We start from the raw sequence: 19,966 nt of genomic DNA on the forward strand, positions 1-19,966 counted from the left end.
AACTTTAGTCACTTGAAAGCAGAAGTCTGCCACATGACCTGCACAAACACCTTTTTCTCAGTTACATGACATGAGCTTGGGAATTTCTTTCAAAAGAGGAATGTTAGAAAATTAACAAGTCTGTCAAGTTCAACAGCTGTCTGCCTGCTCCCAAGTGCTGACTGTCTCAAGGGAGTTGTAGTTTACATGCTTTTGTCCCATTTTTCCCCCATGGTTAAATCACCTATCCTGGCTGCATCTCTCACAGTGCCTTTAGGCTGTCAAGATGCATTGTGCGAGTCTAGCTGGAGGGGTGACTGTCCTGCCAGCATCTAGAGCACCTGCCCTCGGAGCTCATTGCTTGTCTTCATAGAATAAATTCCACTCTCTCACAGTCTTTAAGCACAGCAAAGGAAAACAGGAGTGTCTTGAAGCTGGGCTCCCTATAAGGGCTTAGCATTAGGGAAAGTCTGTTTACCTCAACTTTAAAATCATTTCCATGAGGAAGATTTGTTGCCACTGCTTCTGATAATTGTTAGCACTTGTAATGCTTCTGTTTTGTTGATGCCGTGGTGCTTTATGAACGTTGGTGAGACTGCTCATTTTCTCTTTTATCTGTAACACGAAACTTCTGCTCATATATTGATCAACTGAGAATGGTGATCAGCTCTGAATATTCAATCGCTTTTACTTAAACTCTTAACTACGGGTAACTTTGGGTATCTCTTTACACCTCATCAGCAAAGCTCTGAAAAGAACTTGGTTTCCTGAGTCCCAGCATTTGGGTAAAACATTCTGTTCTAGACCCGAGAGACAGCAGGAGCAAATGAGTGAAGAAATAAGAGATTGTTTATATAGAGCTCATTTTCTTAACATAATCACATTTTAAAATAACCAAATTGATTTTTTTTTTTTTTTTTTAATTTGCTCTCTGGCTAAAACCAAAGGAAAAGAAGTTTTACAAACATATGCATTATGCAAAGTAAAGAACACTGCTAAAATCGGACTTTCAAGAGTGCGTTAGGTTAATGCCTTGAAAGATAAAGACTGAGATCCTGATCCAATTGAGACTGGTGTGAATTTTACTTTTGAGTTAGCAGGTTCAGATTTCATTCTAGATACAAGATATTGGGGTGTAAGTTCCCTTACCAGCTATTAGGGTATGAGAGTGTTACAAATGCCTAAAATAATTATCAAATTATGCAGTTTGTGAAGAGTATTTAGTTCCTGCACAAAGCTGTTGTTAAATAGGACTGAGATAAGGATATAAAACTGAACACAGACAATATAATTATTTCAAGGAAATATCTAAAGGTTTTAGTTTCTTTAACAGCATTTAGGTTTCAGCATTTTTTAATGTAACAGGAGATTAGAAGTATATTGATTGGAAGGAGCCTGTAATATGCTACATGAAAGCCAAAAGCCATTTTATGTATATTCTGTTTCTAGTACTTTCTTATAAGCGTGTTATGCAAACTAAAAGTGTATTGCCTATACAGGCTAATCCATAGTTATAATTACTTTTATATATTTTAATGTCCAAAATATTTATACAGAATTAAGTAGTTATTTCTTACAGTATAATGTAATGTCTTTGTAAGAGAGCTATAAGAAAACATTACTAGCAAAATTTTCATCTTATAAAAATTGGAAGAGTGGTAAATAATAATTAAGAAAGGTCAATAACACCATTGTCTGGATAAATTGGTCTATGTATTTTTTAAAATGGCTATATGGAGGGTCAAATATTTAGATATCACAAATGTAGATCACGTATGGACAATGGAGAACTTTATTTTAGAGGACATTGACTCTGGAAAGGACTAAATGGTCATGCCTGATAATAAGCTGAACAGGAGGTTCTGAGGGTGGTTCTGTGGCTTGGAGAACAGATACCATCTTCAGCTTTATGAGTAGGGGTATGACACATATATAGGAAGGCGATTCTTTAAACTTTATGTGCTGTTCATGAGACCATTGCTGTGATGATGTATGCAATTTTAGTGTCCAGCCTTTAAAAAGAACATTGAAAATGGAAAAGGTTTCTCAAAAAGCTGCAAAAATTGTTAAAAGTTGGGAAAAAGCCACCAAAAGTTGAATCTTAATCATACATCGTAAAAAGGAGAAGATTAAATTATGAGATGATCATAGCAAGTATCTGCATGAAATGTCATTTAATTGTAAAAGGTTATTATTTGGTTTAGTAGATGAAAGTATTACAAGGCACAGAAGCTGCAAGTAGGTAGATTTGATGTAGGAATGAAGAACAGAAATGCTCACCAGTAGGCATAATGGACTGGTGAAAGAATTGTCTCACAAGTCATTCCCACCACAGTTCCCTGAGAACAAACATAACAAGAACAGTATCCCACAATAAGAACACCAAAAGCAAACAAATACCCCCTCCCAGAATATCAATCGCATCACTAGTTTCCCAAAGTGATGTGAACCCCCAAGTCCTATGGAAAAGTAGAGAGATTTATTTTTGATTTACATCTTGCATACCAAAAGAGAAAGGACAAGAACCATTTTTGTGAAGTATTTTGGAAGGACACCTTTTGTGATGCCTTTTAGGCGCTCCATTCTGTGGCTTTGATTTCTTTGACTTGTCTTTTCACCAGACCTCATTCTCTGCCAAAGATTAGTGACATTCAGAAGACTTTACGGCTCCTTTTTTAAGGTGTATAAGCATTATTTCACACAATGTTAATAGATATTTTCAAAGTGACATGTACGTAGGAACTTAAGTTCTATTGATTTTCATTACATGCGGAGTGATCTAAAAAAACTTCATCAAACGTGTGAATTGCTTTAGGGACAGAGCAAAGTTGTGAGAGAGAACATCGGGGGGAACTCTGGGTGCTCTCTAGCTGTCACCTAGTGGTGATCCCAGTACCAACAGCAGCTCACCAGAGACTAAAGCTGCATTTTGGGAATTGCCACTGTCATAAAGTTCCATTTGTCCTTCCGCACAGCATTGCTGTTTGGACTTAACCTCTGAATTTAGATGATTCATTATAAGGATCAATTTCTTAATCATTATTTAGGACTCTGTCAACTCTCCTTTTGAGTTGAGGACTGTTTGTCACTCACCTAAATGTGGATGCAATCCAGATAAGCAGTTCTGAAAGAAAAAAGAATGGTTACTTATTATAGAAACTATTGCTCTTCAAACCACTTGCCTGAATAGAACCATAGCCCCCATCCTTTTCCTGTTTCATTCTTCCTAATAATTCTTGAATTAGAGAAAAGAATGTGTGGCAGTGTGGCAGTTGTGGCTGTGACTTTTATGTATATTTGTGTAACCCCTCTGAGGGCTGAGTATGAGGCTGTAGATAAAATGCAGCACATTCCTGAGCAGACAGCAGTCTTCATGTGCATAATTTACAGTATGGATCTAGTCACAGCAACTAGTAAGTAGTAAGTGGTGGGTTTTTTTAAATGCTCAGAGTATCTAGAGAATAGTATTTTTTTTAAATGTTCAGTGGATGCTAAAGTTGTAGAAATAATGTTTTGTTTGTCATGCTGTGATGGACTGTATTCCTTTACATGTGTGTACACAATAAAACGGAGTGCTCAGAGCAGAGACTGTAGCTCTCCCTGACTGAGAGCACAGCACAGATTCTGTGATCTGACAGTACAGCCTTTTAAAACTTCAGTGTGCAAAAACGAGAGCGCTTTCTTGTGCACTCCTAGGTAGAGGGAGGGAAAATCATTTTAGTCCAGCAAACATCTGGTAGCTCAGGAATGAAAAAAAAGTACTGATTGGTTCTGACAGCTGCCTGCTTTGCAGCGGTATTTAACCAGAAATATTTGAAACAGATTGATATGAATAATGAAAGATTGCATGATATATGACAGAAATAAACTTCACCACAATTTAACTCATTAATGAAGAAACAATGTTACGTATATAAGAAAAATCCTTATTTACTGTTTACCTCATTTGTGATATTTCATTTTTAATAACCTGACAACAAATAAGATTTTTATAATAATTTTCTCCATCAGGTATTGCAAGTATTTCACTGTGTAATAGGTTGAATGGGATGTCATTGTCCTTTAACTTTAACAAGTGCTGCTGATGGATGTGGTCCATTTAAATGTACAACAGAGAGCTGAACTAGATAACGAACTTATTATTACCCTCTGAGGATTACAGGTTAGTCCCAAAGGAGTGCAGTAAGCTAGAGAAAATCCATATCTACTGGCTAAACAATAGCCAGAAGGCTGACTGGAGATATTGATTTACTTTCTAGGCCATTTAGACCTTAATGGTGGAGAAAAGCTGAAGTGCTGTTTACTTTTCTGCCAGAATCGACCAAACAACCAGTCCATTTTTTACAGACTTTTGATTGATTTCACTTAGAGGAATTAGAGGTGATTTATTTTTAAGCTGAAAGCAACTCGTAAATATCTCCCACTACACAGGTTCCCTGAGAGTAAATGTTAAGTGGAAATACTTACTGAGATACTTTGCTGCAAATCAATGTGAGCAGGTAATACTCCTTGGTAGGAACGGTCAGGTGTTGGACACCTTTCTCAAGAGTGGTCAAGCCTCCGGTCGTACTGTGTGAGACACAGCACTTTTCAAAGTCCCAACTTTTGCGAACGGGTATGAATCTGATTGCTTGGCTGAATTTGTGCCAGCTGTACCCTGCTGACTTAGAAAAGGGCCACGGCTGTGGGAGCATAAGTGGTGCTCAAGGTCAGTAGTGAGCAGCTTTAATATTTGATGGATGAAAACAGTAATTTATCATGTGACAATTGCCTGTGATACTTCATACTCACAGCAAATATCAAGCTGTAAGGAACAACTCAGAGAAGAAGCAGGGTAACGTTTTGGAATGAAGCATTTTCAAAATTAGACAAACTTTAAGAAATGCTCCTGAGCGTACTGCCACATATAGAGACATAGCTAAAGAAAACATATTATGTTCATTATTTCCTAGAGATAACCTGTCTGGAAAATGATTTAGGTTTATACAAAAGACTGTCGGGTATATTAGGGCTGTGAATGTAAAAGATGGGTTACTAAAATCAAAGGAAAAAATTCTTTGGCATATTCTCATGGAACTCACAAAAGTAGAGCTGGTATGTTAATAATGTTCCTATGCAGAGATGAAGCCACAATTTTATATTAATTACAAACACGTAGTTTATAATCACTACTTGGGAAAATTCTGCAGGAACATTTTTTTTTGAAAGATAAGACCTTTTTTCAGAAAGCATTGCATAGTTCTGCCTTGACATAATAGTCTCTGTTGTCTACTGAAAAAAGTGCTGTTTTCACTAAACAGGCTTGGCTTTTTCCCTCCTCTCCACCCCCTTCCCTGAAGGGAGTTATACTTGGTTAATGTGCTGCTTATATCTTAACAGAGAAACATGTACCTGTTACCTGAAAACTATAATTACAGTCAGCTCTAGAGCTCACACAAGAATGTATAAATATGGATCTGTTCAATCTGAAAGTTGTATTTCAAATCCTACGCCTGTCTTATGCCACCTCTCCTACCAGCTAAATCATTAATCCTATGCTGATACATTTGATTCAGCCTTGGCACTGTGCTACATAGCTGAGAACTGATGGGAAGAAGAAATACCCCAGTATCTTCCCTTTCTCTGGGCAAGCCCCTAAACAACAGAAAAATCGCATTACTGTGAGGTAAGAGTCACGAGGATTTGTTATATATTGTACAACGATAATCATTTTTACTGCCCCTTTGTACTTGTAGACTGATGCAGAGGAACTATAGAAAAGCTAAGAATTTCAGCATATACTTCATCCTAGTTCTTTAATCAACATTAAAATGACAAATGATGAATTACTGTGGGTTCTCAATTGAAAAGCTGAAAAAGTTTGGTACACCCTATTTTTCTAAAGCATGTCTTTTGTAGTCAGCATGCTAAGCTTTCACTTAAGAATTTAGTATATGCTGTTGTGAAGTCTCAAGCAGAAGATTTTGCAGACTCTTTCATACGTGGTTTCTCTGAGCTTTTTTGTTTGTTAAGATTTGGATAAGTTCACTTGCCCTTTCTCAGCTGTAATATTGTAGAACTATATTTTATGGGTTTTATTACTTTTCTTCAGCCCCAAAAAGTTTATGGCAGAATACATTTTGAAGACCTGTTTTAGATGCTAGGATTATATACTTTAATATACCCTTAGATTTGTTTTTTTGAAAGAAAGCCAAGCCTGCAAGCTAAATTCTGTGAGCTTTATACAGCTATGAGTGTCAGTGGAAGTGTTACCTGCAGTTCTCATGTAACTAACTACAGTGAGCCCTATGAAGCAGCATTTTTATGTGCTAATAATTTGTATTTCCTTACTGATATGTTCACAGTTCACAAAAAGCTATGCATGTATGTTAACAAAAGATGTGCAGCTGATGTTTTCTGTATGTCAAATAACATGTCTAGATTAAAAAAAAATGTGCCCGTTTAACATCAGGTTTGTCTGTTTTGTCTTTTTCTTGTTACTTTTTTAATTCAATCTATAGAATGAATGAACTGGAACAAATGATAGAGTAGATATATTTTAACTTTCATTTAAGAGTGGCTTAATTTGGCTTAGCTAGAAAATTATTAACTAACCTAAAATTATAAAGTTTATACTGAAACGGAGTCCCAATTCTGCAAGCATTGAAGTGCTTCATTTTATCTGTATATATGACTTCGATTTCTTAGTTTACACCGTACACCAAACAATCATCTGGTTTGTTTAAGTTTAGAAAACTGGTTAAGCTAGTGCAATTTTCAAGTCAATCGGTCTTTGGAATCTTGCAAATCTGAAGAAATCAGATCAATGCCTCCAAATGACAGTATCCTCATTGACCATGTTTGATTTCCTTATCAAGTTTAAGTGCTAAAGTATTACTGACTTTAAAGCAAAGAATGATTGCTTCCATTTGTCTCAGCAGATGAAAAGCAGTGAGTAAGGATGAGGTTCAAAGAAATCTAAATCTGGGGGGAGCAATGGGGGGTGTTGGTTTTTTTTTTTTTTTTTCCATGCAAGTGAAGTGCATTAGGAAAGAAAACAACAGCTGGTAGCATGGAGCTGTGAGAGATTTTAAAAAGCTGGGGTGAAGTAATGATTAGAAATGCAATATGGAGCTGTAGTATAAGAAGTAAAACTGAAGGCACTGAACAAGACAAATATAATTTAGGCAGAAGCACAGGTCTAATTACTAGGCTTACTTGATAGCTTAGAATTATCACCCATAAAGGTTGATTCCTCACCAATTCTCTGGCTGTAGAAAAGAATCCTACTAGACATTGGTGCTAAATTTACTGTTGCTGTAGCATATAATTATCCAAAAATTAGAAAGGCAGAAGATTTCTTGAAGTGATCTTTGTGTATATCCCTGTGAAAAGGGTCTATATCTACAGACGTCCCCAAAGTGGAATGTATATAATCACCGGCACATTCCATAGAAGGCACATAGGGAACCATTTTATGGATTTATTTTAAGTATTCTTTTGAAAATATATCAATTTCTGCTTGATTGCATGTATTTTAAATTGTAATGGAGCACAGGGATTAAAAAATAAGTGTTCTCACTACAACATTCTAAAAAATGAAACAAATGACATGCCAGGTGCATAGCAGTTATTTGCTGATAATCCAGCAAGATTTTTGGTGGAATGAGTCTTGGTCACATAGCTTTGTACAGAAGAGAAAAACCACTACAGTGTTCTCAGCTTTACTCTCTGCCTGTAAGCCTGCCTCATCCTTTTATTAGGTGCTGTTCAGTGTAGAAAGTTTCCTAAATTTGTGTTTTGAAGGGTAAGGTGGTAAGTAGTTATATTAGTAGAATTTATTATTTATACAGCTATCATGTGCATTTTCAATGCTAAGTCCAGATTTCTACTAAGTAAAGACCTTCTGCCACACTAAAAATGCGTTCTGAAGTCTCTGCACATTTACAGAACCGCATTTTTAACCACAGCTGATGACTGCGTTCAGGGGAAAAAAACATTGCCTAAAAATATAGACTCACAAATATAGCATTAATTGTAATATTTTCAGGTTTCTAAAAAATCAGTGGCCTTTTAAAAACAAAACTCATCCCGTCCTACCCCACAGAGTAGAAATGAAAGTACTGTTATTTAATAATTGTGAACTTTTGTTTCACAAAGAGAATGAAGCTGGGCCCACGTGTTTCACCTGCCTGTTCTCTCCTGAATGGTCTGCACCTGAGAGCTGGCAGCTGTGCTGTATCCCTTCTGTAGGAAACGAGGAAGCACAGTGTCCATGCATTTCCTGGAGAGAATGATAGGTTATATGCCTATTTGAAAATTCCTACAAGACGAGACTAGAGAGGAAGGACAGCTAATGTTGCCTTTTGTATTTAAGGTGCTACAGGGAACACAGGTGGACTGGGTTCAGTTCCTGGCTTCTTCTGTGGTAAGCCACTAAAAGTCTTAGGTATAAGGATGCGTAGATGCCCTGTCCCACCTAAGTACTTTTAAGGGTATGTTATTTAAAATATTTTTTAGCAACTAAAATGAGGAATAATGAGACTTCATTCATCTTGTAGGATTTGGGGGGAGGAGCGGGTCTTCGGTTTAGGTGTAAGTGTTTTGAAACAAGATGGGTTTTCAGTTTGCGATTAGACACCTCAATGTAGGCTTCTAAAGGTGTCTGTGTACACATGGACTAGATGTCAGTGCTCTCACTGTAGGCAGTGGAGATCTACTTTTTCCTCTCAATGAAGCCTGATGAGGAATTCTGCTTACTCAGGTCTGGTGAATCACACCTTCAGTTCCATTGAGTAGATGTCTTTTGTCTTCAATGGGAATACAACTGTGTAGTTCACAGGTAGACAAATACATTGACATGGCTAAATATGTTGTTAAGCTGAATCTCAGGCAAGAGCTCTCATTCTTAGAAGTGGTCTTCTCATATGTGTGGAATCAGGAGGCAATGAAGCTTGAAAAGGGTGAGGCTTCCTAAACTCATAAATCTGCTCTTTCAGTAAAAAAAAGAAACTTTAAAGTCCTGTGAATCCCAGTCAGACAGGCAGAGATGTTTAGTCCTGCCCCAGTCCTGTCAAGCTTAAATATTTCTGGAGGAATCCTAAGGAGAAAAGATTTTGTCAAAGATTTTCTCCTACACAGAGTCTGATGTTTCTCCTGTGTGTTCACAGAAGAGCTGCTCATTGTTTCCCTTACAGTATTTGATTGCTTACTTTTTTTTTTTTTTACTTCCTTAGTTTCCTCATTGTGTCCTACTTGGGAATGGTATAAAGCATGGTGTTTCAAGTATTTTAAGGGAATAGAAGGATTTTTTTGGCAAGAAATGAATAGCAGTATTGAGATACTTTGGTTTTTCAGTGGGAGTTAAAATATTGGGTAGAGAAAAAGATTATTTAATGACATATAATCACCTGCATTGCAGGGAAACAAAACTGGTTTATGTGTGTGTTTGTTTTCTAAAACAGAGCTACAACTGTGCATGTGAAGCAGTCAATGAGGAGTTGCTCCTTGCAAACCTGTCCCTGAACCTCTGAACCGCCTTAACAATGGTGTCATTAATTTAAGTACTACTCAGTGTCATATCTGCTTTTACATATCCACATTAGTAGTAAGGGGAAGGAAAATTGTTTTATTCGTCTGACATAATTTAAAGATGAAATGTGAAGGTCTATGACCTTGCTCTGAGATAGTAGGTCTATTATAATATATACAGAGAGGGCTTTTTTTTTTTTTTTTTTTTTGACAAAGCTTTGTTGGTTCTCTAGTACGACCAAGCCTGGTAAATGTGGAACTGTTTATAGGTTTATTTTTGTTCATGATAAAAAACCTCTTCAGATTAATGAGTCATTGGTGCCTCAGCATCTGCTCCCAAGACTGGGGAATTTGGGAAAGAAACCGAGGCGAAATATGAAGATGAAAATAAGTAAAATGTTAAGAGCAGAAATCTTCATGATGGGGAATGGACACAAGGAATTTAAGAAGTGTTACAGAAATGTTCAGTTAGTGGAGCAAAATGAAAGACAAAATCACAGATATAATGAGGATACTTTTTGAGTAAACGTTTTGAGAAAATGAACTGTATGGGGTTTTGGTCCTACTAATAACTGCTGTTAAACCAGAATATATTCCAAAGCAAGTGTCAGTGTTCCTTATTTAAAACAGATACTTCTATCACAGATGAGAAACAGTACCCTCTTACATGGACGAATATCTTGTAAACTGTATCAGTCAGGTATCACACTGTTTTGTAATAGCTGGGTTTTATACCAGGTGCTGTAGGTTAACCTCCTGTAATTTTTCTCAGTTGAGTGTACCACTTTTCTGTAACTCTAGGAGAAATACATTATCTTTTTTTCTCATGAACATCCTGTTGCCTATTGGCACAGAACAGATGCAGCCTGAGGCGCAGCTCAAAAGTCATCGAGTTCTTCTTGCATTATAGCACCTAGCACGTATTCCGCGGCTCTTAAAATTATTGGAGTGTGGTGTTTATATTTCAATATGGGTATTTTACTTGTATTTTAGGATAAGATACTCTTCTGTATAGATGTAATAGGCTTCTCTCCGCCAGAGTCTGTAGTGTAAGGAGGGTATATGAGAAAGGCATCATAGTTAATCCAATGAGAACAGGTTTCATAGCTAATTAGTGAAGAATGTGGGTTATGGATATGACTGTCATTCTGGGTTTGCTCATATTTTTTTCTGGTAGCCCTAGCAGAGGGAACGCTTCCAATCTGGCTACTATTTCTCTCAAAAACTTAGACAAATTACATTCTGATCAGTAGCCCGACAAAATCAGAAAACAGTGCACAGACCTCCAGTGAATTTGTTGCACCTTTTGTCTGCAAATATACAGATAATAGATGATGTTTGGGAACATCAGCACCTGTCTGGAATGTGTGAACTGACTGGTACTGGTATTATCTGTACAAATATGTCAATCCAAATGGATAGCTGGAACCTGAGATAACAAGTGGTAATGGGTGGTGAGACATTTATGGAAGAGAAATAGATAATCCAGCAAAGATGGTAAGAGAAAATAGAAAATGTGCTTGGGACCAGAAACATAAGAACATAAAAATACCCATCTGGTGTAAGCCAAAAGGTCTAACTAGCCAGGTGCTCTTTCTCTAGTCCTGTCTACCAAAGGGTCTAAGAAGAGAAGAATGGGGTAACATGTAATATATTTCCATATTTGCATTGCTTTTGTAATGTGGACTTGAGTGGCTATTTCTTTCATTAATCCCTCCAATCATTTTTGAACTGATGTAAACTTTTAGCATCCTGTTGGCATCTTATTTGCATGCTGTGTAAAGAAACCTTTTGTTTGTTGTATCTACTGCCTCCTAAGTCCTTGTCATCTGTCCTAGCTTTTTCTTAGGAGAGACGGTGAATAGTCATACCTTGTTCACCCTCCCCATGGCATACATGACTTTAGAGAACTTTTATCTCTCTCTCATTTATCACTTTTCTAGGCTGAAGAGTTCAAAAGATGTTCAGCATTTTGATTGTCCCCACTTTCTTTCTCCATAGAACTGGAAAAGTATTATACTCTTTTTTTTTTTTTTTTTTTCCCCCCTTTCTTCCCCCCACCCCGTTTCCTCTTTGGGGAGAAGAAAACTGCACATAGTATTCAGCATCACAATGCAATTCATGCAAATGCTATTAAGCATTGCTCCAACACTTCATTCAGCTATTTTAAGCCCAAGACTTTGTCCCTGAGAACTCATCGCTGTTTGTAAAATTAGGATTGTTTTTTATTTTCCTCGATGCATCACTTTACACTTATCCACATTAAATGTCATCTACATTTTTATACCCCAGTCACTCAGTACTGTGATGCCCTTTTGCAACTCTTTATGATTTGTGTTTAGTACTGCAAGTGATCAGAATGAGCAAGGTGTCCAGGAGTGGGTTCTTGGATGGATGGGAGAGCACAGCTGAAGGCAGGAGTAGAACTGAGCAGGCAAGGGGGAAGGATGATAGTTACAGCTGGAACAAACTGCAGACAGTTTGGAGAAAATCAGGCAGAGAGCTGGAGAAGTGGGGCAGGCAGGTGGACAGTGGAGACTGCAGACCAGCTGCACACAGAAGTACAAGCTACAGTGGAAATTGGTACTATAAAGTATGAGAGAAAATGAAGTCAAATGCAGCTTTGCAGCAGTAGAACTAATAAATGTCAGGAAGAGAAGATCTCACAGTGTTACTTAATGTTATAAGCTTGTATGGGGTAGCTTTCCAACTACGGGTGGTATCGTATGATAATGTGAAAATTTTATTTATTGTGTAAAACTGGAACTGCTCTTTTAGGATTTTAACTTTTTCTGCACTTATCTATTCAGTCTCTGCTTATGCTGTGTCCCATAAGAGATTAACACTTAGATTTGCCATAAGTACAGTTGGTAATGGAAAAAGAAAAAATTGACAAAGATGTCTCTATTAAAATCATGCCAGTCACACATAAATCTCTTATGGATGTGCATCTCCACTGGCTATTTCCTTACCTTTGCGTATGATTCATTATAAAGCAGAACAGGAATTATATGATTGTTAAGACAGAAGTGGAAAGAAAAGAAGAACATTAGAAAAAGTCATACATTCTTATTAATATATATTATGTGCTGCAATGAAATCATTTTTACCCAAGTATAAAATTACCTAGATAATAGATTTATGAACAGTAAGAAAAGATGGAAAATATGTTGTCTCTTGAAAACTTCTGTGAGAGGGGTAGGACTTGATAAAAATATTCTTTATATTGAATTGTACAAAGCATTAAAATATTTTTTAGCTACTAAAGTTTTATTTATTTTATCACATGTTTAGTATTTAATTAGCTAAAATCCAATGTACCAGCACACTTTATTAGCAGAAATACAAAGTACAATCACAGTGACACACAATCCGCTGTAAATTTTACTTCACTTGCTCTTGAATGTATGTCTCACAGGCTGGCACTCAATAAACCAAAAGCTGCTTCAGGTGCACCTTAGAAAACTTCTCCACAACCTGAGAAAAATCAGATAGCAAAGGTTCCAGGCGCTTTTATTCCCAATTGCAGGAACAAACATCCATAGCTGCTTCTGCTTCAATTGTTCCTGGGTGCAGACTTTTTTTTTATCCATGCATTGAGAACCAGCACTAGGGCTTCTATATTGGTGGTTTTTTAAATGCAATATGAAATTCCAAACTCTAATAAAACAGATTAACCTAAACAAGTTTGGGGTTTTTTTTTTGTTTTTTCCTTTTTAAAAAGGGGTAATTTTTCTCCCATGAATTTGGCTAGTCTTTTTTTTTTTTTTTTTCTTTTTTTCTTCTTTTTTCATATTTTTCATACTATAAACTATCTGAATTAAAATCATAGAATCATAGAATGGTTTGCATTGGAAGGGCCTTTTAAAGAGCATCTGGTCCAACCCCCCTGCCATGTGCAGGGACATCTTACTAGAGCAGGTTTCTCAAAGCTGGGTCCAACCTGACTCTGAACACTTCCAGTGATGGGGCATCCACACCTCCTCTGGGCAACCTGTTCCACTGTCTCACCACCCTCGTCGTAAAACAAATCTTCCTTATGTCTAATCTGAACGTACCCTCTTTCAATTTGATGGAATCATAAATAATAATAAACCTTCCTTAGAGCTAGATTATTCCCAGCTGTATGCTACGTGGAGTTTACACTGTTCTCCAAAGTCTCTGGTACTAACCACTGTCAGTGACAGAATATTGGAACAGATGTTCAGCTTTTTGCCCAGTATGGCATTTCCTCTACTCCCAGTTTCATTTTTAGACCTTATTATCCATATTTTCAGACTTCAGAAATATGTGTTTTTACTTGGGTCTCCTTTAGGATTATTTTCTTTTTCTTACCTTCTCTATTTTATCATCATTCTTCTTTCAGCATTGCAGAACTTCAATGCATTTTTAAATTATGTTCCTATCTTTTTCTCATTCTTCTCTTTTTTGATTCCTCTATTTTCCCTGATGATGATCTCCTTTTTTTTTCACATATACTTGTCACCCACTTTCTCCTCTTGGACTCTTCACACTTTCTCCTCTGTGGAAGTACACCTCTGTCTCGCACCTCCATTTCTGCACACTTCTCTGGTATTTTTGATTCCCTGCAGAGGTGGTTCTACACGTTATTCCACATTTCCTTGGAACAGAGCACAAAAGAGTGAACAAGGGGGAAAAGGGAGCCAGAGAGACCTGTTCCTTTTAAATACTTACCCTGAATCTGTGGCTCTGAGCACCTTCCAGAAATGTGATGAATGAGATGATAAGCATCCGCTCTATATGGCTGCTTTCCTTTTTTTTTTTTTTTTTTTTTGCCATGGATTTTTTTTTTTTAATTTATTACATTCTGTACACTGTTCTTCATGAATGCTGCTCTTAGAATGGGAGCTTTATGCTGGAAGCTTTATACAAGTTGATGATATAGACTGAGACCAACTCTTGACACTCACTGACAAACAAACAGTACTTCTGCAACATAATTGAAGTAGCTCTAAAAAAAATGTTTTCAGAAGGCAGTGCTTAAGGATTAGATTTTGAGGAACAGTATAGTTTATGGAGGAAACCAAGTGCTGCTTGTCCATGAGCAGACGTTCTTGCACAGATTTATGGTAGAGATTGCTTCCTGGCATTGGACTTTTCAAGGAATTTACCTTGAAAAAATTAAGAATTCTAGTAGTTTCATGAGTAAAAATCTCTATACTTTGTATAGGTTAAAGGATAAAAGATGATAGAACTAGAGACAAAAAATTGTTGTTTCTCTGACATATGAGAATATTGAAAATAAAGCTTTCCCAGAGTGTATTTCCAAATGGTCATAATGTAGTTAAATTCTATATGTATTTTCATGCAGATGGCCAGAGGCATATTCTTGATGCAAGGCCATCCCTGTGCTAAATTTAAACTCTCTGCTTTGAAAGTGTAGCTCTATTAAAACAGTTCAAAGTGTATGTTATCAAACACACTTAATATAAGCAAATATACGTGGTTTTCTCCAGTCATTTTCAAAAACGGTCAAAGTATTTCAGCTGAGATTTTGTAAAAATTGCAGTCAGAAATTTCCTGATGTAGAAATTTTTAGCTCAAGTCATTGAAGCTTGACACTGCATAACTAAAATAAAGTGGAAATAAATATAATAAATACATGTAGTGCATATAAGAAGTGTGAATAGAATGTGGTAGAAAGTGTGACAAACTTACAAATGTAGCAATGAGCAACTGCCCCAACTGTAGAGCATTAAGAAACAAATTCATATTCTGGTGTTAAGTTTAAAGATGCTCCTGTTTTATTGTCGTGACCTTTTATTAGCAGCCTATAGCTGGTCTATTGTTATGCACATTGTGACAGAGTGTGCATACTGCAATGAAGTATAGATGCTCTTCAGGTGTAGAATGCAGTATTTACTATTTCCGTATTTAGATACAGGACAATTTTTCAATGACATGCCTTGTAATTGCTTAATCAGAAAGGTTATATAAAATAGTTTTAGCAGTAGGGGGGTTTCTGATTAACTAATAATGGAGCAAACCCATATCACAGACTATTTTGATCATTTTGCCTTGATTACCAAATATTAGCCTGAACTTTTCCAAGAAACATATCCAAGTTTCTAAGTCTAATATTTATTCACAGTATAGAAACACTATAAGAAGTGACAGTATTAGCCTTCCCATACTGTCTTGCCAATTTGTTTCATCCATGTTTAAGAAGATCGTTCCACTTACCAGAAAATTGACCAATACTTGAGGGTATGGAACACCGCCAGCATAAAAGGTGTTTAGGCCCTTGAAGTACAGTTTTGTTTTGTTGTTCCTACATCCATAGACTGTATATATTTTGACATACTGTAATCCAATAGCAAGATTAGATAGGTCAGCCTTTAATCATGATTGATGTTTTATTTATATTGTATTTTCAAACACAAAGTTGTTTAAGAGTTCAGCTATGCACTTTGAAGCATATACAAACACACTTTCCTGTAAAATAATCTATTCCTTTTCCTATTCCAACAGAACCAGTGTTGTAAAGAAAAGTGCTACTATATAACACTTAGAGAGAGAGAGAAAGTAGACATGACAGCAGCCCGTGATTCAGTTTCTTACAGTTTTAATGCTGCAAAATTGTCATTAAATATGTATTTGTTTACCGGTCTAAAATTTACTTATACTATTGTGAAAGAAATTAGAATGGCCATGAGAGTAGTTCATTAATCTTCTAAATGGACTCTTCTACTATTTGCTGCTGTCTTGATAAGCAGATAAGCTTCACTTGTTTGAAAGAGGAATGCAAGTGAAAGGTATGAATATAGAGATTTGTTTATTATTAGAAAAAGTCGAATGTTTACTATAATAGTAAGACTGGTCTTGCTTATGGAAATTTTAGTATAATTTGTCTTGATTTCTTTACATTTAACTTTGTTTTATACATATAAGAAAAGATACAGTACAGTTTTCTGTTCAATAAAAAACAGTGCATTTGAATAAAAACATGCGATCTAATCTATTTCATGGCTGGTAAAGGGAGTTGGTAAATCCTTTTGAAAATGAAGAACAAAATTATTTGTATCTACATCTATCTTTGTACTCAAAAAGCTGTTGAGTAGGTTGTCTTTCTATCCTTAAAAACAGAGATATAGTAATCTAGAGGAAGGAGGACAGGCTCACAAGACTACATTTTTTGGCCTAAAGGATCTGATAGGGTATATTAAATGACAAGAAATACATCTACCATCAAAACCTCACCTGATAAATATACTTAATCTTCTCTCGTATAATTATGCAATGTTTTGATTCACAGATCTAAATGTTCTAGTAAACCTTGAGTGCACTGACAATGCTGGGGTTTGTTCTGCTGAACTCAAAATACATTAATTTGACACAATATATTCTGAATTACTCTAAAATATATATGTCTATTTTACCTTTGCACAAGTCAAAGAGTTTATTATATACAGTGCTAAGAAGTCAATTTAAAGTAGGCTTTTCAATAGAGAAAAAGAAAAGATGCTTCATTTGAGGTAAAAATAACTGAATAGCAAGAGGAAAGACTCTCAAAGGAGAAGATGGAAAGGCTCTCAAAGAAGATGCAAAGGCTTGTTGATCTTACTCAACAATAGGATCAAAAGAAATTACAAAGTTTTTTTCTGAATACTTACATCAGGCTTTTTTATTGTTTCATTATTCATTATCCCTGTGTAGAAAGTTGCAGGAAAATAACTACATCCAGATTTTCCAAAAGGAGCCAATAGGAATTCAGTACTTTGTTCACACTTGTTTGGAAATTAAAGGACTCTACATTTTTTCATAGACGGCATAAATAGAGCAGTTGATCCAGGTCAGCATGTCAGTGTGCTAACTAATCTGCAGGCGTAGAAGAAACGTACATCAGATCACTTCCACTCACAGACTCTTGGAGTTTGGAAGTTCAATCTGGTCTGAGCCCTTCTGGTTGTTGGAGCTCTTTTGAGAATATGCCATTTATCCCAGAGCAGGTTCTCAAAAACGGTTTCCAAACATTTTCAGATTTTGTGTGCAAAAACCTTTGGAAATGCCTGTAAATTCTTCTTCAGAAATGTGTTGATTTCTCTCGTATTATTCTTCTGTTTCCCACCCCATACAGGCTGCCAGGTTGGACACCCTTGCACACCTCTGGTACTGTACCAGGAACTGCTGGCTCAAATGCTAGCAGGTTTCTGGGAATGGCCAGTACTGTAGTTCCCCTTCTCCCTTTGTGATTTTAAGAGCCATTAAGTGGATTTCAGGAGCCACTAAGTAGACTTTTAGGTGTGGTTTGAAATAAGTACCAACAGTAGGATTTGTACTTTTGCTGGCATGTTTGACAGTCATCTACGTCTGCATTTCACTCTTCTCCACTTCTAGCTTATGCCAACCCAGTCATTTTCAAGTTCCAAGCACACTGTACTGTGTCTTTGTCAGAAAACAGTTTATACAAGTGGATGAACTGTGCTTATATCTGATTCCTAAGTGTGAATAATGAATTCTAATTCAGTGTCTTTTTTTTTTTTTTTTAGTTTATCTTCTTGTTTTGTTACACAATAATAATTACTCGTGAGAGTTAAACAAAACTGCACATACTTATTTGAAATGGTACTGCTGGTGTCCTGATTATATTTAACAGTATGCAATAAATCTGGTAAAACAGAAGTGCAGTCTTTATGTATTTAAGAAGAAAAAAGTGTAATCTCTGCCTGCTGTCATGACAAACTAAGCAATTTACTAGCATTTATATCCAGTTTTATTTTTCTGTAGAATCTGTTAATGAACTTCAAGATGCAGGTCCCATCACCCATTTAAAATGTGGCTATGAGTTAATTACCTGGTAATACAGCTCTCCTACTGCAAAATATCTAAAGATTGTTAGAGCTGGAATTTTTATTTTCTTTGAATATCTCATCTGTCATCATGAACAGTAAGCTTTTACCTTTCCCTTTAACTAACTTAAGGTAAGCTATGTTTTTTTCTTGGCTCTTCTTCATGATGGGAGTGCCCTGCCTGCACATTCTAGTGCTCTGCGGGATAGAGATTTTAACCATGAATCAGAAATCATATAGTAGGTATAAGACATGAAATAAAATCAATACATTTTTCTGAGGCATGTCACTGGTTAAGTGACAAAAAATATTCTGATAGTCACTGAAAAAGAAAAGTCAAAGGTACATTTGAACCTGTCAGTTCAACACATTCCTGTTATCCCTTTAGGGGATATCATACAATTTGACACCAACATTTAAGCTTTGAAAATTATGAGCTCATCTATTTCAAATGGGATGTCACATGTTCCCAAGCCTTTGCCATTACTTATAATGGAAGACAGGATGATCACTTTTGTCACATATTGATAGTGAATAAGATCTTTCTTTTTTCTTTTCTTTTTTTCTTGTTTCAGAATGAAGAACAAATTTTGGTATTTTGAATTTGGCACTTCGGAAACTTTCTCAGCCACCTGTAAGAAGCTGCATGAATCTGTAGAAATAGAAGTAAGAAACTAATTGTTGCCTTTCTCCTTGAAATGTCACTAGTTTGGCTGAAATGCAGGGAGCAAGGGCGCAGAGTGCCTGAATCCAACAAGGCAAAGCAGTGCACATCCTTTCGACCTTATATTCCAAAATATTATTTTTATCGTGTCTATTTGTAGTGTAGCCCTGCACACTGGAACAAAGTTCAGTTTGATGATTAGTGAAGTCTTAATACAGTAGACAAGGTCAAGAGGTGAAATATAACATTAGAAATCAATAGGGAGTGTGGCTAGGTCAGATGGAAAAATGAAAGACTGTTGGAGGGAGTGAGAGCTGCTGCAGGATTAAAATAAAAAAAAAAAATCTTATTATTTCTAGGTCCCAAGTTTTTATAACCTTTAAAACTCAATTCCCTAAAATTGTACTTACTTTCCTGAATAAAGGTTAAAGAATATATATTTTTTGGAATCATTCCCCTTCATTAAATAGCTTTTCTCTCTGCACAAGGGGTCATCTTTCCATTATACATCGAACATTAACTGAAAGACACAGGATAGTTACAGACAAAATAGGAATTTAAAATAATGTGCCACTGCTACTTTGATGGCTGATAGAATAAGTGGCCATTACATAAACTGTTTGGGGGGGCTGATATTTATAAATCAGTAAATAAAAAATGTGAAATGAGTGAAGGTACAAACCTGAGAATTTAGGTTAAATAATGAAATCATTTCTCAAGAGGATTATGGTGCCTTTCCTTTCCAATAGTAATGAGAAACTGCACATCTCAATGAAGTATTTGTATAGTAGCATGAGGCACTTGGAGAGGTATGGTGAGAGCTATGAGAGTCTGGTCAAAGCCTCCTGAAAGGTGAAAGCTGAAATGATCTGAAGGGACCATGGATCTGGTAGTAGAACAGTAACAAAGAATACCGAGACTGAAACTGTAAGACCTGTGGTGCCAGACTTGCCTGATATGCTGTTATGTTTCTTTTTAAAGTGGAAACATGCTCCATACATGT

At 36.2% G+C, this 19,966-nt stretch overlaps 1 protein-coding gene across 1 annotated transcript in view; it reads left to right on the top strand.

The window, feature by feature from the left end:
• DGKB (diacylglycerol kinase beta) overlaps positions 1-19,966 on the top strand; it is a gene marked incomplete at both ends in the record, with an annotated part of 334,114 nt that overhangs the window by 231,894 nt on the left and 82,254 nt on the right. The window contains 1 exon segment of the mRNA XM_082329956.1: positions 18,875-18,965. Coding sequence (XP_082186082.1) covers positions 18,875-18,965 — 91 coding nt within the window.

Source organism: Platalea leucorodia, assembly GCF_965183815.1.
Source record: "Platalea leucorodia genome assembly, chromosome: 1".
Taxonomy (NCBI): Eukaryota; Metazoa; Chordata; class Aves; order Pelecaniformes; family Threskiornithidae; genus Platalea; species Platalea leucorodia.